The sequence below is a fragment of the Athene cunicularia genome, assembly GCF_003259725.1.
Source record: "Athene cunicularia isolate RWA chromosome 5 unlocalized genomic scaffold, athCun1 chr5_part1, whole genome shotgun sequence".
In the NCBI taxonomy this organism is placed as follows: domain Eukaryota; kingdom Metazoa; phylum Chordata; class Aves; order Strigiformes; family Strigidae; genus Athene; species Athene cunicularia.
In genome coordinates, this window is record NW_020799101.1 from 10,997,439 (window position 1) to 11,019,860 (window position 22,422).

The window sequence follows — 22,422 nt, forward strand, 5'->3', positions numbered from 1 at the left end:
ACATTCTGCCTATTTCATCTGCCCCAAAGGTGCTTAACTGCAACACTCAATTTGCATACAACACTCAGCTGAGAAATACTGCTAAGCCACTTGTGATGCAATTTTTCTATTAAAACTTTCTCACTATATTAAGTATAATGTTTTATAATTCATGAGGATTGATAAAATGTGTCTAAGGAAGTAATGCTTATAAGCTACTGAAATTGCCTATTATACAGCTGTCCCTCTGTTTAAGTACCGTTTAAAATAATTTATTAGTTTAAGCATCCCTTTATTTTGCCCAAATCTGCCACCTTTTTTTTATGGTGATCACTGATTCCGTGTCTGTTCTTCAGATGATGACGGGTTATTACATAATCTTCAAATCACTGAGTGAACAGCAAAAAGATTAATACTCTTCCATATACTGTCTTTGTATTCATGTATTTCATGAATGCAATCACATACCCTTAATAACTAAATTTAGCTTTTATTAAGCATGACTGCACAACAGAAGAGACAAATACATTTTATTTCAATGCTGCATTTTATTCTGAAACCACTGACCTCATTTTTAGGACTAAAGATCTCACAGGTAAACTTAAGAGGAAAGGATGAAACAAAGGTGCCATGAATAAGTAATTCAAAAGCATTCTTCGGTCATACAGGAAAAGAAATTATACATTACAGTTTGCTATATGAAAAATTAATGAAAAAATTGTATCCAGTATATGAAATTATAGTTTGGATCAGAACATAGTCTAGATCATCAGTTTCCTTTGACTTCTAGTTTTTAGTTAAGAAAAACCCCAAACACCTTTCTTGTATGGCTTTTTGAAAAGCTAATGACAAAACAGGAAAACAGTTGCAGTTAAAGACAAAAAAAAATCTCTCATGGCTTATAAGCTTTTAGACAGAAAATGAAAAACTAAACCTAGATTTGTCTTTTATATACCTTGTGATAAACCTGTTCAGAAGTATTATTAAAATGAAAACTAGATCCTGCTTTATATCAGTTTGTTTTTATGAATAAACATGCCTGCTCTAGGTCAGCAAACCCTGACTTTATTTAGAGAAAGATGAACATGTTCCAAACTGAATTTTAGTACACTTACACTAATCTTAAGGAACAGTCTTGCAAAACAAGCATCTAAGGGTTAGCCAGAAGTAACTTTTAGACTAGCTGTAATACCTCATCCTCCAAAAAACTTTTCCTAGAAATACTTAAACATTCAACACAACAAGCTTATGCAGCTGATAAAGACCATTTCCTCTTTCAGGCTGATTTTCAGATGAGTCAATGATATGCTGAGAATCCACCTAATCAAAAGAAGCAAGATGACAGTCAGAACGCATTCTTAAGTTTTCCTATATAACATAGTTTTCCTATATAACATAGTTAAGGAAAAGAGTCTTGAAGAGTTTTCACAGTTTCACATCATACAGGAATTTCAGTTCCATGCCACACACTTCAACATAAGAGCAAAGACTATAAAATGCTGTATCTCGTGGTCTGCCTGAGATACAATCTACTCCACAATCAATTCCAAAGCATTACAGGTAGTATTTGATGTGATGATGTAAGAAAGATGTTATGAGATCCTTCAGACTTCAGATGTAGTGGGGAAAATAGTGATCCAAGACCTATACAATAAATTGTTATAAAAGCTAAACACCAGTATAACTGAATAGGAGATTACTGTCGTAATACCAAGGATAACTGAATTTGAAATATGAAATTAGGAACACTTTAGGTTCCACACACATTCCAACCCCTCAGCAAATGCCTGCTAAAAATATGTGCTCTTGGTGCTGGTTCACTGTTGTCAATCTTTTCAAGAAGAGAGCGCTAAACTCCTCATTTATATGCCGCAGGGTGGGAGAGCCACAGGGAGGGGGTGTGTAGCAATCTTAGTCCTGTACTCAGTAATTCCTCACCCCCTTTTAATTAAGAAAATGCACCTGTTTGTCAGGAAATCTAGTGGCATGAAGAGGCCCTTACAGAAAGAAAGGCAAGATTTCTAACAGGGTAGGAAGCTAGATTTTTCAGCTTTAAGAAACCCTTCCGGGTTTCAAGAAAACAGCCCTCTTATCTGATCCCACCAAATTCATTCTAAAGCAAGCCACACTTCTGTTTGCTTAAAAGGGAAAAGCCACCTGAAAGCACAGCAACCTGAAACAAAAGTTCACTGCATTCAGATAAATCCTAAACAAGGAAACCTATTAACCTTTTTCTTTCAGGCCATGGCTGCTTAATACAAAGAATATAAAATTTTAACTTCCAACAAATGTAAAGTTGCCTTTACAATCTCTCTCAACTTAAAAAAAAAAAAGTATTCTGTATGAAATGGCTAAATATTTGCACACACGAATTTAAAAACCACCCAACAAACTAAATAGACTCTACAAAAATAGGTTATCAATAGAGACTGATGTATAGACAACAGTTCTTATTTCTTCAATTCAATTCTACAGTGCTTTCAGTATTTTTAAATTTGATACTCAAAGACATTCTTCCAAAGGAAATTCTCCCTCTGACCACTCTTAACTAACTGTACTGGGCTACTCTTAACTGCTCTTCCAGGGGGAGGAGGAGAATTATCTTTATACCCTTACCTGATTCCATGCATATGGCTTCTCATAGCATGTAGGAACAATTGCATCTCGAGGTTTTGATTTGCAGATTAAACTGAAATTACATTAAAATAGTCTTAACAAATATACTTGTATTTGATGAATTATGAATACGAAGGAATTTTTACATTAGATACAACTCGGCATTTAAAAGGTGTCTGTACTGAAAGGAATCTCATATTTCCTCGTTAATCTAGTCTGATTTGTTCACTTCTCTCTACTTTTCCGCTCTAGAGTAAGGAGTCAAAATACAGATTTTCACAGGGACGTTAAGTGTATCAGAGTGTATTTTCTTTTAAAGAAAATGATATTTTTGCAATTTACAAAGCACTAGAATTTTCAGCTGTCATTTATTTCTTAAGTTTCATGCATGCTCATTCACTAGAATGTATAATACAGCTATTTTTAGAGTATTTTGTTTTGCCTGACAACTCAATTACTGTATGTCTGTCTGCTCCAGTTATTTCCTCAGGCTGTGCAAAGTACAACAGTAGTAGGCTTTAATTAATTCTGTCTAGATGTGTTTTTCAAACACTGATTTTAGTCTTAAGTAGTGGTGACATGCTGTAAATACAATTAGCTTTTGAAAAATGGAAAAAGTTATGAAAGACTGTTCAGGCTAGATTTTTACATATCTACTCTTACTAATAAAAGGTTGGTTTATGTCTTGGAAAAAAAATAAAGTCCAATCAGGAAAAAACATTTAAAACAAAGAAAGATTTTACACAAAGGAAAATATGACATCATATCAATAAATAGATTGTCTCTTCCTTTTAAAAATGTAAAAATTAAAATTAGAAAGATCGGCTGTAAAATCATTGGTACAGAATCAGTAACAGCACCAAGATTCTAAGAGAGAAAATGCTACCACAGAAATGTATACATCCTCAAGCAAAAAATAAAAGCCTAGAAGGCTGACGAGAATGACCAAGTCAGGCAGTCAGCACTGACTGAACTGGGGAACATGTCAATGCTGAGTAACTGCACAGGCTGCTCCTTCCTCTCCCAGCTGGCTGGAGGTGCCTGAACAGTTAGCTCAGAAAAGGTGCCAAAACAGTAGTAAGTATTCACATATCTAAAGAAATAACAGTGGCATTTTTGTGCCTTGAATTTAGCATCTAAGTGTCAATGTCCAAGCATGAGCTCCTGTTACTGTCACAGTCACCTCCAGAAGGGTTTTGTGGTTGCTTCTTTCAGCCTATCCACTTTCCTTGACTTCTCCCTACGCTTGTTACCACATGAATCATGGAATCAAACTTCATTCAGCTTTGAAGTCTAAACATGGTACCACATGGCAGAGTCCAAAGGCAATGCAGACACCAACTGCTCTGAGGTACTTGGACACAAACAGGACATTAAACATTGCATCAGCAGTATGCTTGACACCTGTTATTTTACTAAGAATTTTGCAGATGTGAAATGTGAAGGGTTTGCTGTCAGCCTTGTACTGGTGCTCCTGAAGTTTCCAAGCGCAAGCAGCACCAGCCCTGAGGTACGTATGGCCTTTGTGAAGCCGTCCCACCACTTTCTGGAGGCTCACACAACCCACTGCAGCACCTGGCTGGAAACTACCACGTCTCAGAAGAGCAGCTGACCCACTGATGGCATGCACAGTGTAGCGCCCAAACCAACAATAGTCACCTTGTTCCCCTGTCATATCCAACATGTCTGCTGGTCAGCTAACATATAACAGCTATCTCCACAACTTCTGGCAATTGTTTATGCACTTTTAATTTACAGTACCTCAAAAGGTAAGGATGATTCCCACACACTTGTTAATTTATTATAAAATGCATCACATGGAATCTTCTTTCAAGTTTTGGAAATAAGAAGTATGGGTACTTGCTTTCAACTAAAGGTAATGTAATAGGGTTTTTTTTACAGATGGGAAGAATAAAACAATCAACAGTTCAGGTATATTTGAAAACAAGAATTACCTGAAAGCTCAGCATAAACAGCTGCTCTGATAATCATTTTGATAACCTAGGGTAAGGGCAGCTAAGCTTACAAGCTTCTGATCTTTATCAGCATGAGGAACTGCCTCACTTTGGCATATGGTTACTTTAGAAAAGCTCTATTTGCAAAAAAGGTCACACTTCCTAGAGATGAGGCTAATACTAGAGAGCATAACATAACTCTTAACTCAAGGCTGAGCCAGAGGTCTTTTTAAAATCTGTTCAGTACAGAGGTAAAAGGATGAGAAAAATCTACTGATGATATAGACAAGACTAAAACGTGCATGGCATTTACAAACGGGAAGACTTTTTCACAGCATGCTCAGCAGCAGCAGACATTAGAAGCTGTTACAGGGACACTTCACTGAACTCGTTCCCCTGAACACTTCCCACACACCACAAGACGAAAAAATTCTTAGACTGACTGCACTGACTCACAACCATCTTTTCAGAATCACTCCTTCAGTTACGAGAAGCAGAGAAGCCTGCTGGAAAAAAAAGGCAGGTGGCCTTATTTCAATTCATAAATTAACCTGGGACTTCCAGCCAACACCTAACCTACACAAGTCTGTTGAAGGAGGAAAAGCAGCACACACAATTCAAACTTGATGTATAGGGAGAAAGAATTCTAAATCCTTCTGCATTCTTATGCCATAGGACCTTATTAGCTTTGTCCTGGGTGCATAAAGCAAAGGCACATCAGAACTGGTATCCTGTAGAACAGGTTTTACAGTCTAGGTTTTATGACTCTTAAGCGATCAGGCTTCCCTGAAGAACCAGTGCTTCCACAAGAAGTCTAAAGTTGTTGAGCATACTGCTTTATAAATAAATAAAGTAAATGAAATGCATCATTAAATGAGAACATATATTATTTCCCGAAAGCCTAATCTGAGCTATGCTTCAAGCAATCATTTATTTTGTTTTTGCTGAGACTGTGAAACAGAAGATCTTATTTCTACAAAATTATTACCATAGAAGTTTCTGACGAATGTCTTCCTGCAGCTGTGTCATTCTCTCTTGTCCAGAATACACTGCACATTCACAGAGCAACTTATTAATGGCTGTCCTTAGGATGTTTATCTGCAAAAATACCAGTGACAGAATGTAAAGCTCTCTAAACCAGCACTACTTCTGTATTATACTATATAAAGGTGGTCATAGCACTCATAGCACCAAACCTCAACTGGAAGATTATTAACATAAGCAAAAACTTCTGAAGCTTCAGAATCACTTCTTCCTCCAGATGCACCTCAGCTGGTCTAAGACATTAACGTTCAGTCACTTGGTATCACAATCTTCAAGGTTACTCAGATTATTCCATAAAACATACAGGCAATTACTTGCCTGGATTCTTTCTGTAAAAGTTTTAAGGGTTTTCTCTATCTGCCCATAATTTTGACATGCACAACAGCTTGGTGTCACCATTCTGGCTAAGGTGTCGTGAATGCAGACACCACACATGCCAAGTGCTTTCAGAAAACAACAGCTCACAGATATGCGCACCAGCATGCCCACCGTGTCCTTAAAAAGCCTCTAGAAACGACTGATTATCACCTAATGTACCTGCCCTGTACACAGAATTAATCAGTGCACGTGAGGTCCTTCACTGTCTAAAGCACATGTCAAGTCTGAAGCACAAGTCAAATACGTTCCCTGTCCTGCATGAGTGTATATACACATGCTTCCCTCTGACAGATCTCTGTCTACAAGCAGAAAGGCTGTAATGAGGAATACAAGGCTTTTTACTGTTTGATTGATTGATCTTCTCTGAGAGAAGTAGCTTGATACAGATGACTTATAAGAGCTGTAAAATCAAACTGAAGATTGCAAAGCAGTGATGCTAGGCTGATAGTAAAAACCACAATAATCCTAAGAATGTAACTAACAAGTACTGACATCTGATTAGTTCAAAACAGATGCTTGTTTTGAAAAGTGTACAATGTATTGTTCTATAATATTTTATTCAAAATGTATGGAGGGGGTAACTTTTTTTTCTGGTAGGAATCCAAGGTTATAAACAGGTAGTACACTAAAATAAATCCCAAACACCACAGCTTAAAACAAGTTTTCTTAGTAACTCTAGGAGTTAACAAGCTCTGATGCACTGCATTCTACTAATTCCTACTATAGTGAAAATTCTTATGCAGGTTTTACCTCTGTTATGTCTTCCACTCCAAAACGCACATCAAACATCAGCTCCATGTCATTTTCTGGAAGCAGTGGAGCCTCACAAGTCTGACTCCAACCCAAACCACACAGAACACCAGTAAAATACTTCCCACTTTTATGAACCCTATATGAAAAGGAAAGAAAATGGTCTTGCCTAGAAATGAAGAAACTGAACTTGTATGAAGACAGATGTAAATGAATTTGTCTAAACCATGCCAAATAAGATACAGGTGTCTTAAAGAAGCTAGAACAATTGAGAGGCATTCACACCTAGTCATACTGTTTTTTTAAATATAGTGATGAAACAAAACTAAAGTTCTGGTTATGAAAACTTAAAGAAAATCATACATATCCAAAATGAAACTTCAATTAACGAAAGTAGCTTCACTATTTTGAAACGACAGTCTACAGATACAAGAATTTTAAAAAAACACAACAGTAACGCAACTGCTGGAACTCAGTTTTTTACAAAATTCCCGCAAGTTCCTTTCCTCACACAGATCTGAAACTTGCCCAATGCTACAGTTCATCTTCCTAGGCTTTCAGCACAACTGTCAGGAACTGTTGTTTTGTATTGCCTTATCATGAAGGTAGAGCCTGCAGCACCATTTCAGAAGTACATGAAACAAGTTATCTTAGCTCCATACTATACTAAAACTGATACAAGAATTACATAAACAGGAAGATAATTGCTCTGCTTTCAGCATTTAGTATAAAAAAAAAAATCTGTCACCAATTAGTGAGAGTCCTAAAAATAAAAGAACCAGCGCTTTTTAAAACACGTGAATACCTGAGTTCTATAGCAGGAGCAAACAGCATGCTGAGGAGTGCAAGCAGGCCAGGAATAGGAGGCATTAAAGATGTTTCATCTAAAATCACAGTAGATCCTGTCATTAAAAAAAAAAAAAAAAAAAAAAAAATCTAAAGGAGCATCTAATGAAAATGAAGACTCAAAAAAAAAGATGTTAACATAGAACTACAGTCACATATTTACTTGTAGACTCTATTCATGTAAAAATAAAAGTCTAGAGAAACTGTCGCAACATTTTTATTAAGCATTACCAGTTTCATTTGTTGATAAAAAAGCAGCGACCAACAACTGCTGAAAGGGATCTTCTGGAGTATCATTAACAACAACAGAGTTTATGCTTTCCTTTGGTATTAAAGTACCTCTGCAGAGGAAATAAGGAATATTTTCAACATTAAAAAACAAAAACCATATGAACATGTAAAAAAAGAATTACTATAAATTCACAATGCAACCTCAATGGATAGCAGTTACTGGCTGAAGATTACCTGAATACCATTTAGCAGATGTATATGATGGTTAGTAAATAATCTCTGTGTAAGATATTAAAACACCTTTAATAAAACTATTCTTGAAATTTTACATAGCAATAGCGTGCGTGCATAGTAATGCAACTCAGGCCTGACTACCTCAGTCTTTTCAATGAATAAAAGTTCTGTAAAAATCTGTAAGAGTTAACTAGGGTATTTTTTGCCTATTTATCGAAAACAACAGCTGAGAACGTGCCTGTATTTCACAGTATAAGTCTTCTCATACCTGAACTGGGATACTCTAGTCATACTGTAGCATTTCACCTCATAAGGACTGAATGGGCCCAAAACTTTTACCTTCAAAAAGAGAGAACAGATTATATTCTAGTTAGCAAGCACCTAGATCTCCAAATCAAAATCCTTTATAAACAAAAACCAAAACACATTTCAGCATGTATAGAGCAACACTGAATTGATAAATTCATAAACAGCATTTTCACTTCACCATCTAAAGCAAGCTTTGCTTGTTGAGGGACCTAAACAAAAATCATGTATTTTCACAGGTGCTGGGGATTCACAACTTTCCTCTGACTTAAAAAACTCAAGTTGAGACTTCATAGAGCATGTAACAAAATCAGGGATATTTTTGTTTACATGAGCAAGTCTTTAATCTTGACAATATCTCACTTCATTAAAGTGAGTAGCTAAACAGGATTGCTCCTGTGGGTAAACAGAGCATGATGAGGTGCTTTAAACCCTGAAATTCTGTCAGGTCTGAAGGTGAAATGAACTATAATGTAAACCAGGCTTAACTTGTAATCAGAATGCTGAACATTATCATGTTTTATATTCCAGCTTAGTAGTGACTTGATATCTCAAAATACGTAAGAATAATTCTGAGTTTGGAACTGGCAGTGGAAGAAACACCTAGTGTTTAATTATTATTAGTTACGGGAGTGTTCACTGCATCACCTTTCCTAGCTGCTTACCTATCACTAGCTGAGAACAAATGAAACACTACATAGTAAAAACCGTATTTAAATTTTCTGAAAAATTGATAGGGTTGTAAATCTTGCTTTTTGCTGTCGCTTATATAATGAAGACTACTATGTGTAGAAACACTGTGTGAAGTTTTTCAATTTTATCTTCATTCTTTAGTGGTTCTAAGTGCTGCCTTAGAACGTGTTAGAAGAGTTGGTTTGCTGAGCTCTTAGGCTATACTTCAAAACTCTCTTAAAGGCTGCAATAGACTAGTCTGCAATGCTGGTCACATTACAGCCTTCTACCAACAGAAAGTACAATGCACTATGGAAGGCATCAAGTATGCTCTGATTACTAAAGGTACTTCCAGTTTTCGTCTCCATTCTAACAATGTGAGAAGCAGGGTCATGTAATGATATACCAAAATCACCACTGAAGTTACCTTATAGGTTGGTGTATCAGATTTATTGTCAGAAAGCCAGTTTAACAATTTTTCAATGATATACTTTTTTTCCTTTCTTGAAGATACAGGCACTTCCTCTTTATTTCCTTGGTCCAAAAATAATCCATTGAGCAAATCATGGCTTTGCTATGTAGTAATGGAAGAATGTTAAAACCATCAAACAGCTATGTTTTTCAGAAATTTTTTTTAAGGCGGCCATACTCAAAGAACATGCATACTCACATACAAATACAGAAAACAATGTTCTTAGCTTTCAGATTATATAAAACATAGAAATGGAAGACAGTTTAAACTATGAAGCAGTTACATTTTTTCAAAGTTTAAAAAAACAGTGCAGTTCAACTGATGCAATTATCTCCTGGAAAGCACCTCTTTCAAAAAGTATTTCAAAGCAGCAATGCTTTTGGCCAACAGATCAATATGAATAATGGACACACATAAAAATACTGTCCCATTCAAGTACTGATCTTGCCTAATCCCATGGCATTAGTCAAGACTTCATCTCAACTTCTCAGGACTTCAGACAGCTTGAGATGAAATAAATGAGTATAAGAAAAGTAGGAGCAGATTACTCAATACATACTCGTGATTCGTATGATTCTTCTGCTAGTTCAGCATAACATTCTTCAATAAGCACATCTCGAATATTCACAAGCTCTTTGCACTCCAAGTAATGGAAAACATCCACATGGAGAACACTACACACAACTGAATACACCTTCACAAGAATTGGGTAGCCATTTACTAGTGAGGCAAATCTCTGGTTAGCGCTGTAACTCCACCGTTCCCCACATACAAGAGATTTTGCAGATGGACGCATCTTGCACATCTTGAATTCTAAAGCCTAGAGCAAAAACAATGAAAACAAGGCTTGCCTGAGTAGACAATCAGCATGAAAATCTTTCATTTTCTCAACAAACTGTTTTAATTAATGACTATAAATGACTTTGTAATTATTGCAGTGGCTTATGTTAATTTTTAGGACTTCTGTGAAGCTAATGGCTTAATTCCTATGCCATCATTGCCAGTGCAGCTACACATTGCATCTCACGTCACTTCAATATTGTACATAGCTGCTAATGAATCAGAGAAAACAAGCATGAAAAAAATATAATTTGCTATTAATTCATCATCCACATGAGAATCTTCTGAGTGCAGAGATGTCTTCTCTGGAAAAAACTTAACACTCCACAGTTCTTTTCAACAAGGGTAACAGAAAACTTGGCAAGACCACCACAGCTATTCTGTTCCTGGCAGGCATGAGTAATTAAGTTCTCATTTAACCCCTTTCCACAATCACTATCTGTAATTATGTCTTCGAATGAGTTTACAACAGAAACCCTATTTTTTTCTAGCTGGTCATTAAAAGATTAGGCCTGAAGAAGAAATACATTTCCCTTTAATACATCTGAAGAAAACCCAAAAAAGGGTGCCTCTTGACAAAATTAATTCTACTTATTTTTTTAAAATCAATTATAAAAGAAAACCAAATAAAATGAACCCTATCAAGATCTAATACTATGAAGAGATGAATAAAATAAAATCATACTTCTGCTCATTCAGTTCTCATTTTCATCATTGAAGAGTTCACAGAATAAAGTTGGTATGATACAACTGCTTCAGTTAGCTTAAAAATATCCAAATGAGGACTGAAAAGATGAATTTCACTTGAAGTCTAGTTATTTTATTTGTAAATACAGCTCATGAGAATTATTTTTCTGAAGAACTAGCTATAAAGTCCCTCAGATTTGTGTTACAGAACATTTAATTATCAAGAGTTCTGTCTGAAAAGATCCAAGTAAAGTCAGTAGTTCAAAGAATAGAAAAGCAGCTCAAAGCAAAACCAGAGACCTCTAGCTTTGTGAAATTTAAATCGGGTAATCTCTTATGTATTTGTCCTGTAAGAAATAGCAAAGCTGCAGCTTTGATGGAGCAAAAATACTCTGTGCAGTAACTACACATGATACATGCCAATGCAGACTAGTGTCTTGCAGACAAGAGATCCTTTGCTACTGCTGATCTGTAGTAGGAGCAGCTAGATTTAAGTAAAGAACAATAGATTAAACTAGTCACTGATAGCTTCTCCTCTTCGGACTGTTTTCTAGGCTGTATAAACCTCTGTTATTTTATCAGAGGTCCTGCGCATTGAAGCAGAGCTGTTCTACTACTGCTCAGCCTGTCTGAGTTTTGTATATAAACAGGCAATAGAGGAACCACAACAACATTCTTCTAGTGAGAAGTTCTGTTTCTCACAGAACTGATGGACAGCAAAGAAACATAACCAAAAGCAAGGAGCCGCAAAAGGCAGCTGTTAGAGCAATTTCCTCTCCCCTTCCCCTGGGGGAGACAGATCCCACTATGTTGCCTCACAGAAACAGAACTAGTTCAAACATTCAGTTAAAGAAAAATTAATACAAAAAATATATTTTACATCCATTCAGGCAGCAAGTTCAGGCTTTTTTTTTTTCTCCTCTCTAGCAAAAACAAAAGGCTGGATGAGATTTCTTTACAATTAAATACAACGCAATTCACTTACAAACAAGAATTACTGCTCTATGCATACACATCTGTGGAAAACATTTACCCACCTATTAGTGAAGGTGATTTGTAGTTACTCCCATTAGCAAAATACATGTTACTTCATTATTATTAAGAAAAGCATTATGATTTGAAGTACACCTCTTTGCCAGACCAGACATGAAAATAATCTATTAAGCAGAAGCAAATAGCATCACCCCTACCTGGAAAGGAAGCTCTTGAAGACAGCTTGGAATGTGTTTTAATTTCTTTAAAGGCACTTTTGATCTATTGCCACAATCCACAAAAAAGACCTAGAAAGAGAATCAAGAGCATCTGCAGAGATTCCACAACGTTAGAAATGCTACTTTTAGTGGCAAGGAAAGGAACAACTTAAGTTTAATAATTACAGTACAACACAATTTTACCAGTGAAATAGAAGCAAATTCAGAGTCTGGAAAACAGGCAAATGAAGTCCTATCAAAGACAACAGGTCAAATTTTACCACATCTATTATTTAATTCATTGATTTAAAACATCCACTAGTATCACAAATAATCTGATATATCTGGACAAGATAAATTTATCCAAAAGGCTCTAATTCTTTCCCCACAATTAAATCTGTATAACCTTACTTCTTAATGGTGATACTACCTAGTAAAGGCTTTTAGACAAGCAAATGTTAACACTGATTCAGTGGCTGTTTAAAAATACAGAAGAGAAAACAATGAAATTACTACTGTAATTCATTAGTTTTCCATGACTTTAAACAGATGACAATGCTCAGTATTTACCCAACAGAGGTGACACCCAGCTATGTTAAAAAAAAAAAAAAAAAAAAAGAGGGGACTGTGCAAAGGCCAATCTTAAGAAAAATTAAAAAAAATCTGTCCTTAACTACTGAAAAATATTGGCTGGAAAAATGAATACCAGTCTTGAACTGCGGCACTAATTTCCGTTACTGATCCCAGCACAAAAAAGCCAAAATGTTCTGATGAATTGGCTGATGATAGAGAACTCGGTAACTTAAAACACTGATACAAAAAAACCCCTAACACCACAAACAAACAAACAATCACACTGAATGGACCTGAGAACTCCATAGGAATGGGGAAAACCAAATGGTATGAAGTGAAAGCTCCTTTGAAATTTTTAACAATTTCTGCTCCATTATTATTTATAATTTCTACTTTTTTGGAAATTACCAAGAAGACAGAGCTGAGTATAAAATGACAAGAGGTGACCCATGCAAAAAAACTATGAAAAGGCAAATGTGGCATCTGCTACATGAAGTGGTTTTGAATGCAGAGGAGAAACTGCGTTGGAAGAGGAATAGTAGTAGTATCATTGAATAAGCAAAGGCAGAACTGTAAATATAGGAGCATGCGTAATTCTGCTTCAGGAAACAGAGGTCCATGCAAAATAGAGGAGCGAGATGGAGACCAGATGAACACAGAGTCAATGACAGTATGTGAGGTGAGAAAGCATGCAGCTTGCTTCAATTAGCAAAAGAGAGTCCCGGAAGAAGACTGACAAGAAACTGGAGGGGAGGAGAAAGAGGAGGAAAGGAAGAAAAACTATGTTAACCAGGGAAAGAAACACAGGCAAGAAGAACGAGCTTAGACAAACTGGCCATGAATGACTGAAAACTGTCAGTACAGTGGGGGCAAGAAACTTAATTTTCAAATGGACCTCAATGTCTCTATGAAGAGGAAGTGATGGGGCTGCTGCCATCAATACAGCACTAGACTCTGATCCAGGCATTTCTCACCATGTTTTCAAAGTTACTGGAGGTTTTAGTCTTTATTTTGCTTTGCTCTCCTACTGTACCAACAATAGACTTGATAAGAAAAAACTGCTGTGTTCTGGAAAAAAACTAATTCTCATCTATTCTGGCAACATTCTATTAAGGTTTTATTTCAGTTCTAGTTCTACAGGTTTCTTTACTGGAATATTTGTAAGTATCATGAACATAGAGCTTTGTTAAAAAAAAAAAAAAGCATAGCTCCAAGTTTAACAACTCAATTCTATCTTACCAACTTAATATGACATATTACTGTACCTCAGCAAAATCTCCACAAACATACAGAATACGAGCTCTACCGTATCCTCTGCCTTCCAAGTGAGTGAGTGGTGCCAGACAAACCAACCCTGGACGTGGAGACATCAGCTCATCCACCAGGTTGTAGTGGTCAATTTCAGCAGCTAGAGCCTGCAGTGCAGTCATATTTTCTTCTTCTATCCTATAACCCCAGAAGTGTCCAACTTCTACTATCTGAAAGCATCAAAATTAGACAATATCATATTTCATATTATTCTTCCACATCAAAACCACATCTGAGCAATATACATGAAATCACTTCTACTGACACACTGAAATGTTCTCATGCTGCCATAATGCAGTGAAGCATTTCTCTCTCCATAATTACATGTTATTTTAAAGTGTTGATTTGCTGTGCAACTGCAATACACTTTCCATCTAAATAGACCCTGATATAAGCATTACTAAAATACAGAAAATTAAGAAAAGAGTGCTTCCATTTTTCTAAGCCAAATCAACATACAGAAAATATACAGTTGATTAGACTGATACATACAGATACGGTGCACTTTTCTTATTAGTGAAAGAACACCAGTTAACTCCATTGCAAACCAGCGTTGTTACTGTTATGACTAGCCATACTCTAGGAAACTGAAAAGAACACACCACTATTTAAATCAAATTGAGTAAGTCATCTTTTCAAATGGCTTATTGAACTCATATAACATTTCTGATCTTATGTTGAATGCTTGCAAAAAAAAAAAATAATCTCTATTTAAAACACATATGATCATTAAAACTGATGTACTAAACAGAAGTAACACAGATAGCTAAATGATTTAAATGTGTCTGATCAAAAACATGAACATTCTTAATCCAAGAGATTTAGCTGAATTAAATGAAGCAAATACTCTTTTCTGCACTTGCAAAACATGTCATTACTATCAAGAGCTGTTTTAATACTTCAGCCTATAATTTCCACTGGCTCAGTGGTTATGGTATTTTTTATTATTATTTTTAATTCAGCACCATATATATGTATATTGCTTGCTATTAAGCAATTTGATGACATAGTTAAACACATGATAAAAAACTCTCAAGCTTTAGAATTCAGAAATATTTATATATACACAGTAAATAGCTCAAACACAATTCTTGTTTCTATAGTGTACACAAGTGTTGTATCTCTCCCATTAGTCCTGTTCCCATCTATGCCTACTTCCAGCTAACATTTACTGCCAGTGAATCCCACAATTTTTCTCAAGTGCAAGTACTGTTTAACTAAGAACTACTAATATTCAGACCAAGAATATTCTCTGTATCTCTTAGGATACCTCTGTACTGAAAATATTATTTTAATTTAAGCCTGTCAGATATTAATCTCTTCAAAGTTATCTAGGTAACAATTATGAGATATGACTTACTTCAGATGTAGAACATTCCTACCTCTGTTATCTTGATGGACAGAAGATGATCTGGGAACATCTTTGACTGTTGTGGAGTACCAAATGAGATTTCCACAGGCTCCACTGTCTGGTTCTGACAGTCCACATTTACTCTGAAAAGTTTACATGATAAAGATGCTAAATACTTCACTCACAAGCAAAAAGAGTTCAATTTTTTTGCTTTCATTTGCTTCCCAAAGTGTCCCTAGGGCACATTTATGTACTCAGTGACGTTTATTTAGAAACATATGAATTCAATTAAAAAGTAAAATGACCACGCAGAACCAAAACACTACAGAGAAAATGTTTGACTTCCATTATGACCAAACACAGGAAGATACATATCAAGATGCAACTGTGTCATCAATTTTTTTAGAAATTCAAACAATTAAGGTAAAATAGTGAGGCTTTTTGCTTTGGAATGCCTTCTAAACTTTTTTTTTTTTTTTAAATAAATTGAGTACACTGCAGTGCAAAGATAAATTCAGCACATTTTTTTTTTTAAATAATATACAATATTTCTTTTACCTGACAAAAGTTAAAAACTTTAATATTAGTCTTTCAGCCTAGGAGACTTCTTTCTTGAGTCCCTCAAGAATTAATTTTCACAAAGATTTGAAGTGCTGTTATGGGCAGTGAAACTGCTAAAATGTTTTATTAAAATCTAAGTACAATCAACCAGAAGCGTTCACCTGCACCTCAATCTTTCCAGTTCATTCCTGCCTTCCTATTTCAGATTTCTTATTTTAAAATATTAAAATGACTGCAGACCAGTCAGGAGCTAGGCAGATAACCCTTTCAGAAAGTTGCTGGTATGACCTGAAGGTGAGAATCACAGACAGCATATAGTAACAATGAAACCCACATGCCAGATTTTTCTAGCAAAAGCAGGGGCAGACCAAAGAGACTCACTACATTGGTTTCCTCATCAACACTTTCTATTATGCCTTCCCACCTTATGTTGTTACATTTCACCCCAGTTTCAGTGTTACACTTGTCCTCTCTCCCTTCATGTCCCCAAATGCCACTCATTTATTTTGGTTCTAGCAATCCCCACATTGTCTCTATCATGAACAGAAATTAGTGTATATGTCCATGTCCATATGCCGAAGGCAAATGCACTAGAACCTTAAAAAAGAAAAGACAGTAAATATATATACTTAAGCAGTATAACACCTTTAACTATAAAGAAATATCGAAGACAATCATGTTATTTCTAGTCCTGCAAAAACATTCTGCTTATACAAAGCTTACACATCTGTTTTCTGAACGTAACATGTCTTCCTTGGTGACACTTCCCAGGAGATACCCATTGAGTCCAGCAAACTTCATTTCACTTCAAAGAAATCTATTTTCCATATGCAGTACAATTACCTTGGAGATTTCACACTTGCAACTCTAACATCTTGCAATTGCCTTTCGATATCATCCGGATAATGAATGTTCAGTTCAAGAGGAATTTTCAGCTGTGACATCTTGACTGACAGGTACACTGCAGGAAGAATCTTAAAGCCCTCCATTGGGTTACGGAAGAACTCCACAAACGCCCTGTACAAAAATCCCCACCAAATAAAATTGCAATAAATACTTGATGAGGAATCAAAACCCAACAAAAAAACCCACAAAAGCCATAATTTCTTCTCCCTGTCTTTATCTTAGCAGGCCAGCAAACAGTAAAAAGTAAATTCCTCATAGGCTTTGCCTACTGTTCTTAATGCAACTTCAAGCTTTAATTATTGTGATGGTTATAAGAAAACTTTCTAACATACTGAGCATATTTAATACAAAGCATGTGAAAATAAATATGAATAAGAAAATAATTAAAAACTCGAAAAGGCACAAAAGAGCTACAAGAATTCAACTTTGGGCAGTCCAAAGTTAGTCAGATGATTTGCTAAACCAGCCAGTCACATGTATTTTGTGCAAAGTCATCTGACTGTACAAGTGAGCTAAATTCAGTATACAAGTTAGAAATAAACACAGGTCGTTGCAGTTAAGGTCCACTGTTAAGACAACAGAAGAGACAAAACAGACGGCAGTCCCTAACTCAGATAGTTTATCTAATGTTACTCCAGCCAATGTGTATCAAACTTCAGAACCACTTTTCTTACTCTGGCTGGCCAAGACATTAAAAATAAATTGCTGATTTTCAAACTGATGAGAAGAAAAACTCATTTTGTCAGTGCACCATTGACAAAGAAATAAACTGATTACTAGATTCATGACTGAGAACATGAGAAAGTCAGAATAATTAGAGTATTTTATACTTACTTTGATCCATCATAGGCAATAGATTTTACCTGCCCACACTGTCTAAATAGTGACTGCAACTCTTTATGGTATAGATATCCATAGGGAGGAATATTCTTCAGCTGTTAAGAAGTTAAATTTTGATACATTCAGTTATTTTAATGTATTAAGTTCACCTAAATAAGTCAGTTTCCTCCTTCACTTGAGCTGCAAGTGATACACAATCTAAATCTCAACAAATTCCAAAACCATTATATATTGTATTCAGAAATCTCAAAAGACAGTAAAATCAGGCTGCCCTGCTGCCTCAAACCAGTAGATAAATGTTCTCTTTTTCTTAACTATAAATGAAGCTTTATTTATAATTATATATATTTCTTTGATAATTGTTCCCAGAAGCTGTCCATCATCCCTCTTTTTGCTTGTAACAGAAAAGCAACAGATTGCTATGCTTCCCGGCCCACCACTGGGAACCAGGCAGTGTGCACAGCCTGGGAAACAGGAGGAGCCACAGCCCTGCACGTCCTGGCAGAACCACCCTGTACTGAATTACTGAGGTGTGGCGGGACAGCTCGCACAACTGGCGACCACTTATGGATGAATACACGATTCTTAGGGATGACAGACAAAGACCAACCTCCTGGTCTTCTCTGTGTGTAGTAGTAGCTCAAACGTGAGGTGCTCTTACACAGAGCAGACAATCAACCCAGCTCTTGTGGGTCAGGGTAAGAGAAGAGGTCAGTAAGGGTAACACTGAGGTAGGAATTTGTAACAGAGCATCAGTCAGGAATGAAGCAGATTATCTTTAGACAACTTGCAGAGGTCTCACAGACCCTGAATTTTGGAGGGAGGCAATACCTCCCTGATAAACTGCTTGGAGGGCAGAACACAAGCTCCTACATTTCTGAAAGGTGTTGAAAGTAAATTCTTAACACAAGTCATGAGCCAAACTGGGCTCTTCTGGATCTGCTATTTAGCAAACAACGTAAAACTTGTTATGGAAGTGATAATCAACAGCAACCTGGGCCAGAGCAACCAGAAACAGGGGAATTTAAGATTCTGAGAAGAATGAGGAAGACATGTAGCAGAATACACATCCTGAAGTTTACGACAGCACAGTTTTGATTTATTCTGGGACCTGGTAGGTAAGATCCCATGGGAAGTTGCAGACTCTCCATCCTCAGACCTTTCTCCAAACCTAAGTGGATGAAGACCTAAGCAACATGGTCTGAATTCACTGTTAATCCTGCTTTTGACCATAGCACCAGATTAAGACGACTTCATGAGGTCTCTTCCAATTTGAATAACTAAACAATTTTGTTATTCTTCTTAGATTTTAATCCTAAAACCAGTACAAAGTGATGAATTTACTGGAGTTTGCAACACCTATTCAAAGGCATTGTTAAGAATAACACTCTAGTTAAATATATTGGATTGTATAATGTTAAGTATAGTTGATTCTATAGATGTATATAGTTAAAGTCATAATCCGTTATACTTAAGATATCTGACCAAGCTAACAAGACAAGACATCATGCATTTCACAAATTCCGAGATAAACTAGTTTGAAAATTAACTCTACAAAGCAAGAGAATAGCTTTCTCCTACTTTTATCACCTGACTCACACAGGAGGCAGATGAGATCCAACATAAGAAAAGGGCATATGCAGTCAAAAGCAAAAGCAAGTCTCCAGCAGCATTAATTTGTGTCAGTTTAAGGCTGTAGTTTCATAACTATTAAAATACTAGTGCAGCCAGATAACCACTTCTCTAGCTTTTCTTACTCAATCATCTCTCACAGGAGATCTTGCTTTAATACAGAATCATGGAACTCATAACCAGCAAGTTCAAACTTCTGGACTTTAAACTGTTTTTCAGTAGCTACACAACTGTCTATTTTCTCTTTGGTTGTTACAGTCTTAAAACAGGAAAGAACAGATTATTTTCAGAAAATCTTAATATGCCTTGAAGTTACAGTATTAAGATCTGGTCAAAAACATGGTCTAAGTCAGATTGCAGAAAACGCCTCAAGGTAAGATGATTTAGAGAGACCAGAGAGTGGGAAGAATAATTGCCTTTTATATCTTTGGCACATATCATTAGGAACATCATATGGCTATAAAGAAGAGTCTCTCAAATTGAGAGCTTGAGGAACTTGCAGCACTTGTGCCCAAGAAGGTCATTTACACTAATTAAGACACAGCAACTACTTCTTCCTTCTTCAAGATAACAAACAGTTGATAAATGAGTAGATCAAGAGTTACATACATTAAAAGTAAATAGCTCCTCAAATCTAACAGTTTAACCTTAACCAATGTTGCTGTGGCAAGACTAATCTTGTCTTTATTCCATAAAATTGAGTCTGGTCTGATATTTTGCTTCCATATTCTTAAATAATATCTTAAAAAATACAAAAACATGCATAAATATGTTTGTGTACACATATTGCCATGCCAACATCTCCTTCAGTATAGGACTAGCTTCTTGGGTAGCAGTACAACACAATAAAATTGCTTGTCAGTGAGCTTTTACAAGTTTCTCTCCCACCTTTTCATCTATTTTCTGTTGTGCCAACACACACATTCTTTGAGGATCACTGGTTTGTAGGTCTGTTTTCTTTAAGCACAGGTCATGGCTATTTTACAGTTTACCTAGTTCAGATACACCAAACATCTTCCTAGCTTAGATTTTGTCCCATTTTGCAAAATCAACATAGCCATTTCAAACTTGCACTTATTCAGTCAGATAAAAAAATATTTCTAAAAGAAGATAAAAAGCAAAGGGCAATACCTGAATAACCTTAAAGCAACAAGCATGTACACCATGCATTATTAAGTAGGAGATTACAAAAAAAGTAACATTAAAGTTGCAACAAGACATCTCATAAACACTCATTAAAAAGTACCCTTGATAGTTCTATTTTTCAAATCTTTTATTAGTTTCATGAAAGTTGTTTGCTTGTGCAAGACTAGGAATCAAATGCATAGAGGCAACTCTCATTCTTCTAAAACTGCCCACCCACCCAGTGACTGAAATAAAAGATATTGAAAGAAAAGGAGATGAGAGAGAAGACAACTTACCAAGTGAGGATCAGAGTAGATAATTATTTGTGTCCTTGCCCAGGACAGAACAAAGCTTGAAAATACCACCCAAACACTACATATTTTTACTACCTGATTCTTTATTAAGCCATTCACCTTCTTAACATACCATTACAGTGGTTTTTGGATCCTTGCCAGCAAGGCACCTCACAGCAATCTCTTCATCATATTTTGCAAAAGTAAAGTAGTTTGGATAGAAAGCACCAGCTATTGCAACCTGAAGTCAAGAAAATATTTAAAACACAGCAGATTATATTAGTTTTCTTGAAAAGAGATACACTAGCAACATAGAGAGATACCAACAAATCTTCACACAAAGATATTTTTCCTGTCTCTTTCCAGAAATTACTGTAATTATGGACTAAAAATTAAGCAAATCCTTAAAAATGTATTTTCATGAGAAGAGTTCAACTCCTGGAACAACTTTATAACATTGTAATATTTTTGTATGCAGACTTGCTCTATGAAAACTAATTATTAACCCTCACTTCAAGAAGAGAGTCAAGTTAAAATAAATTCACATAAAATAGCTATATGAAAATTGTTCAGTTTTCATGTTACACCTTACAGTACTTAACAATTTAGCATTGAAAAGTTCACTGCTTACACATTTAAATCAGCTGCCACTGAAATGATAAATAAGTCTGTGAAAATAAGATCACTACTCATCAGTCCAAATAAAACAAGAAATTTAACTGGAAGTTTGATAAAGTTACAATAGCTGAAAGACATCTAATTTCCTGCCCCTCTGCCTCCAGTAACTAATCAAGACAGTGGTGGTCCAAATAGAGCACTCAAAACAAGTGAAAACATCGTTTTCAAACTGTTAGTTCTTAGCCTTCCAACAAAGACCATCCTTCTTCAGAGTATTTTTATGACTTTAACAAAGATTAGTCTAGATATGCAGTTTAATTCATCTCAGTATGACTTTATTTCGATGAACTGTCAGAAGTGAAGGGACAAGTCCAAAGTAGTGTGAATTCTAAACCATTAAAAGTAACAGTAGTTATCCTTCTAAGTTGTCAAAAATAATTACTTTCTTCTTCACCTGCAATCTCAAAATCTACAGAGAATTTTGAAACACAGGTGTAATACTAGTTCATCAGTACTAGCATATGAAAATTCAGTAACAAATTTTGTAAAAAGTGACTCATCCCTGAAGAGTCAATGAAGAATTACCTGCAAAAAGAAGCGTTGTTTGTATACACATTCTTGATCCATAGCAGATGATTCAGTTTCAACATACATGTTAAATGCGCTGACTCGCTTTTTCAAGTTGTAATATAACTCTGCCACCTGAAATTGGAATGCTACATTACCTATTAAACAGATCAAAACTGCCCAGAAATCACAATAAAATCTGTTAGTAACACTAAGTCTAAATAAGTGGGCAAACTCTTTCCTTTTTAGGTATGCGTTTCACCTAATGTACTGCTTAGCACCTCTACTTCAGAAAATTATTTCAGTACTGTGACTCAAGCAATTTTCCCGACATGTCTTTATAAAGCAGAATTTTGTAGTCACAAAGCATATTACGCATATATGATACAAAACAACCAGAAGAACTGAAATAACCTTTTACAAGACGATATACTGGTTCTCCATTTAA

The 22,422-nt window shown here is 35.7% G+C and overlaps 1 protein-coding gene across 7 annotated transcripts in view; it reads right to left on the reverse strand.

Moving 5' to 3' along the window:
• Nucleotides 1–449: 449 nt before the first annotated feature.
• The window catches only part of TDRD9 (tudor domain containing 9), a 62,226-nt gene continuing 40,253 nt past the window's right edge, over nucleotides 450–22,422 (reverse strand). For 5 of the 7 annotated variants that reach the window (XM_026849766.1, XM_026849768.1, XM_026849769.1 and 2 more), the window contains 16 exons: nucleotides 21,993–22,109; nucleotides 20,923–21,030; nucleotides 17,734–17,834; nucleotides 16,837–17,010; nucleotides 15,464–15,575; nucleotides 14,039–14,251; nucleotides 12,201–12,290; nucleotides 10,043–10,303; nucleotides 9,439–9,585; nucleotides 8,302–8,372; nucleotides 7,800–7,909; nucleotides 7,528–7,624; nucleotides 6,723–6,861; nucleotides 5,539–5,648; nucleotides 2,596–2,668; nucleotides 450–1,299 (listed from right to left, as the gene is read on the reverse strand). In XM_026849766.1, the coding sequence (XP_026705567.1) occupies nucleotides 1,204–1,299; nucleotides 2,596–2,668; nucleotides 5,539–5,648; nucleotides 6,723–6,861; nucleotides 7,528–7,624; nucleotides 7,800–7,909; nucleotides 8,302–8,372; nucleotides 9,439–9,585; nucleotides 10,043–10,303; nucleotides 12,201–12,290; nucleotides 14,039–14,251; nucleotides 15,464–15,575; nucleotides 16,837–17,010; nucleotides 17,734–17,834; nucleotides 20,923–21,030; nucleotides 21,993–22,109 (2,019 nt within the window). In that variant the 3' untranslated portion in view covers nucleotides 450–1,203. Of the gene's footprint in view, nucleotides 1,300–2,595; nucleotides 2,669–5,538; nucleotides 5,649–6,722; nucleotides 6,862–7,233; nucleotides 7,335–7,527; nucleotides 7,625–7,799; nucleotides 7,910–8,301; nucleotides 8,373–9,438; nucleotides 9,586–10,031; nucleotides 10,304–12,200; nucleotides 12,291–14,038; nucleotides 14,252–15,463; nucleotides 15,576–16,836; nucleotides 17,011–17,733; nucleotides 17,835–20,922; nucleotides 21,031–21,992; nucleotides 22,110–22,422 lie in introns of those variants that run through there. The other 2 variants (XR_003398514.1, XM_026849771.1) reach the window with 2 other exon arrangements.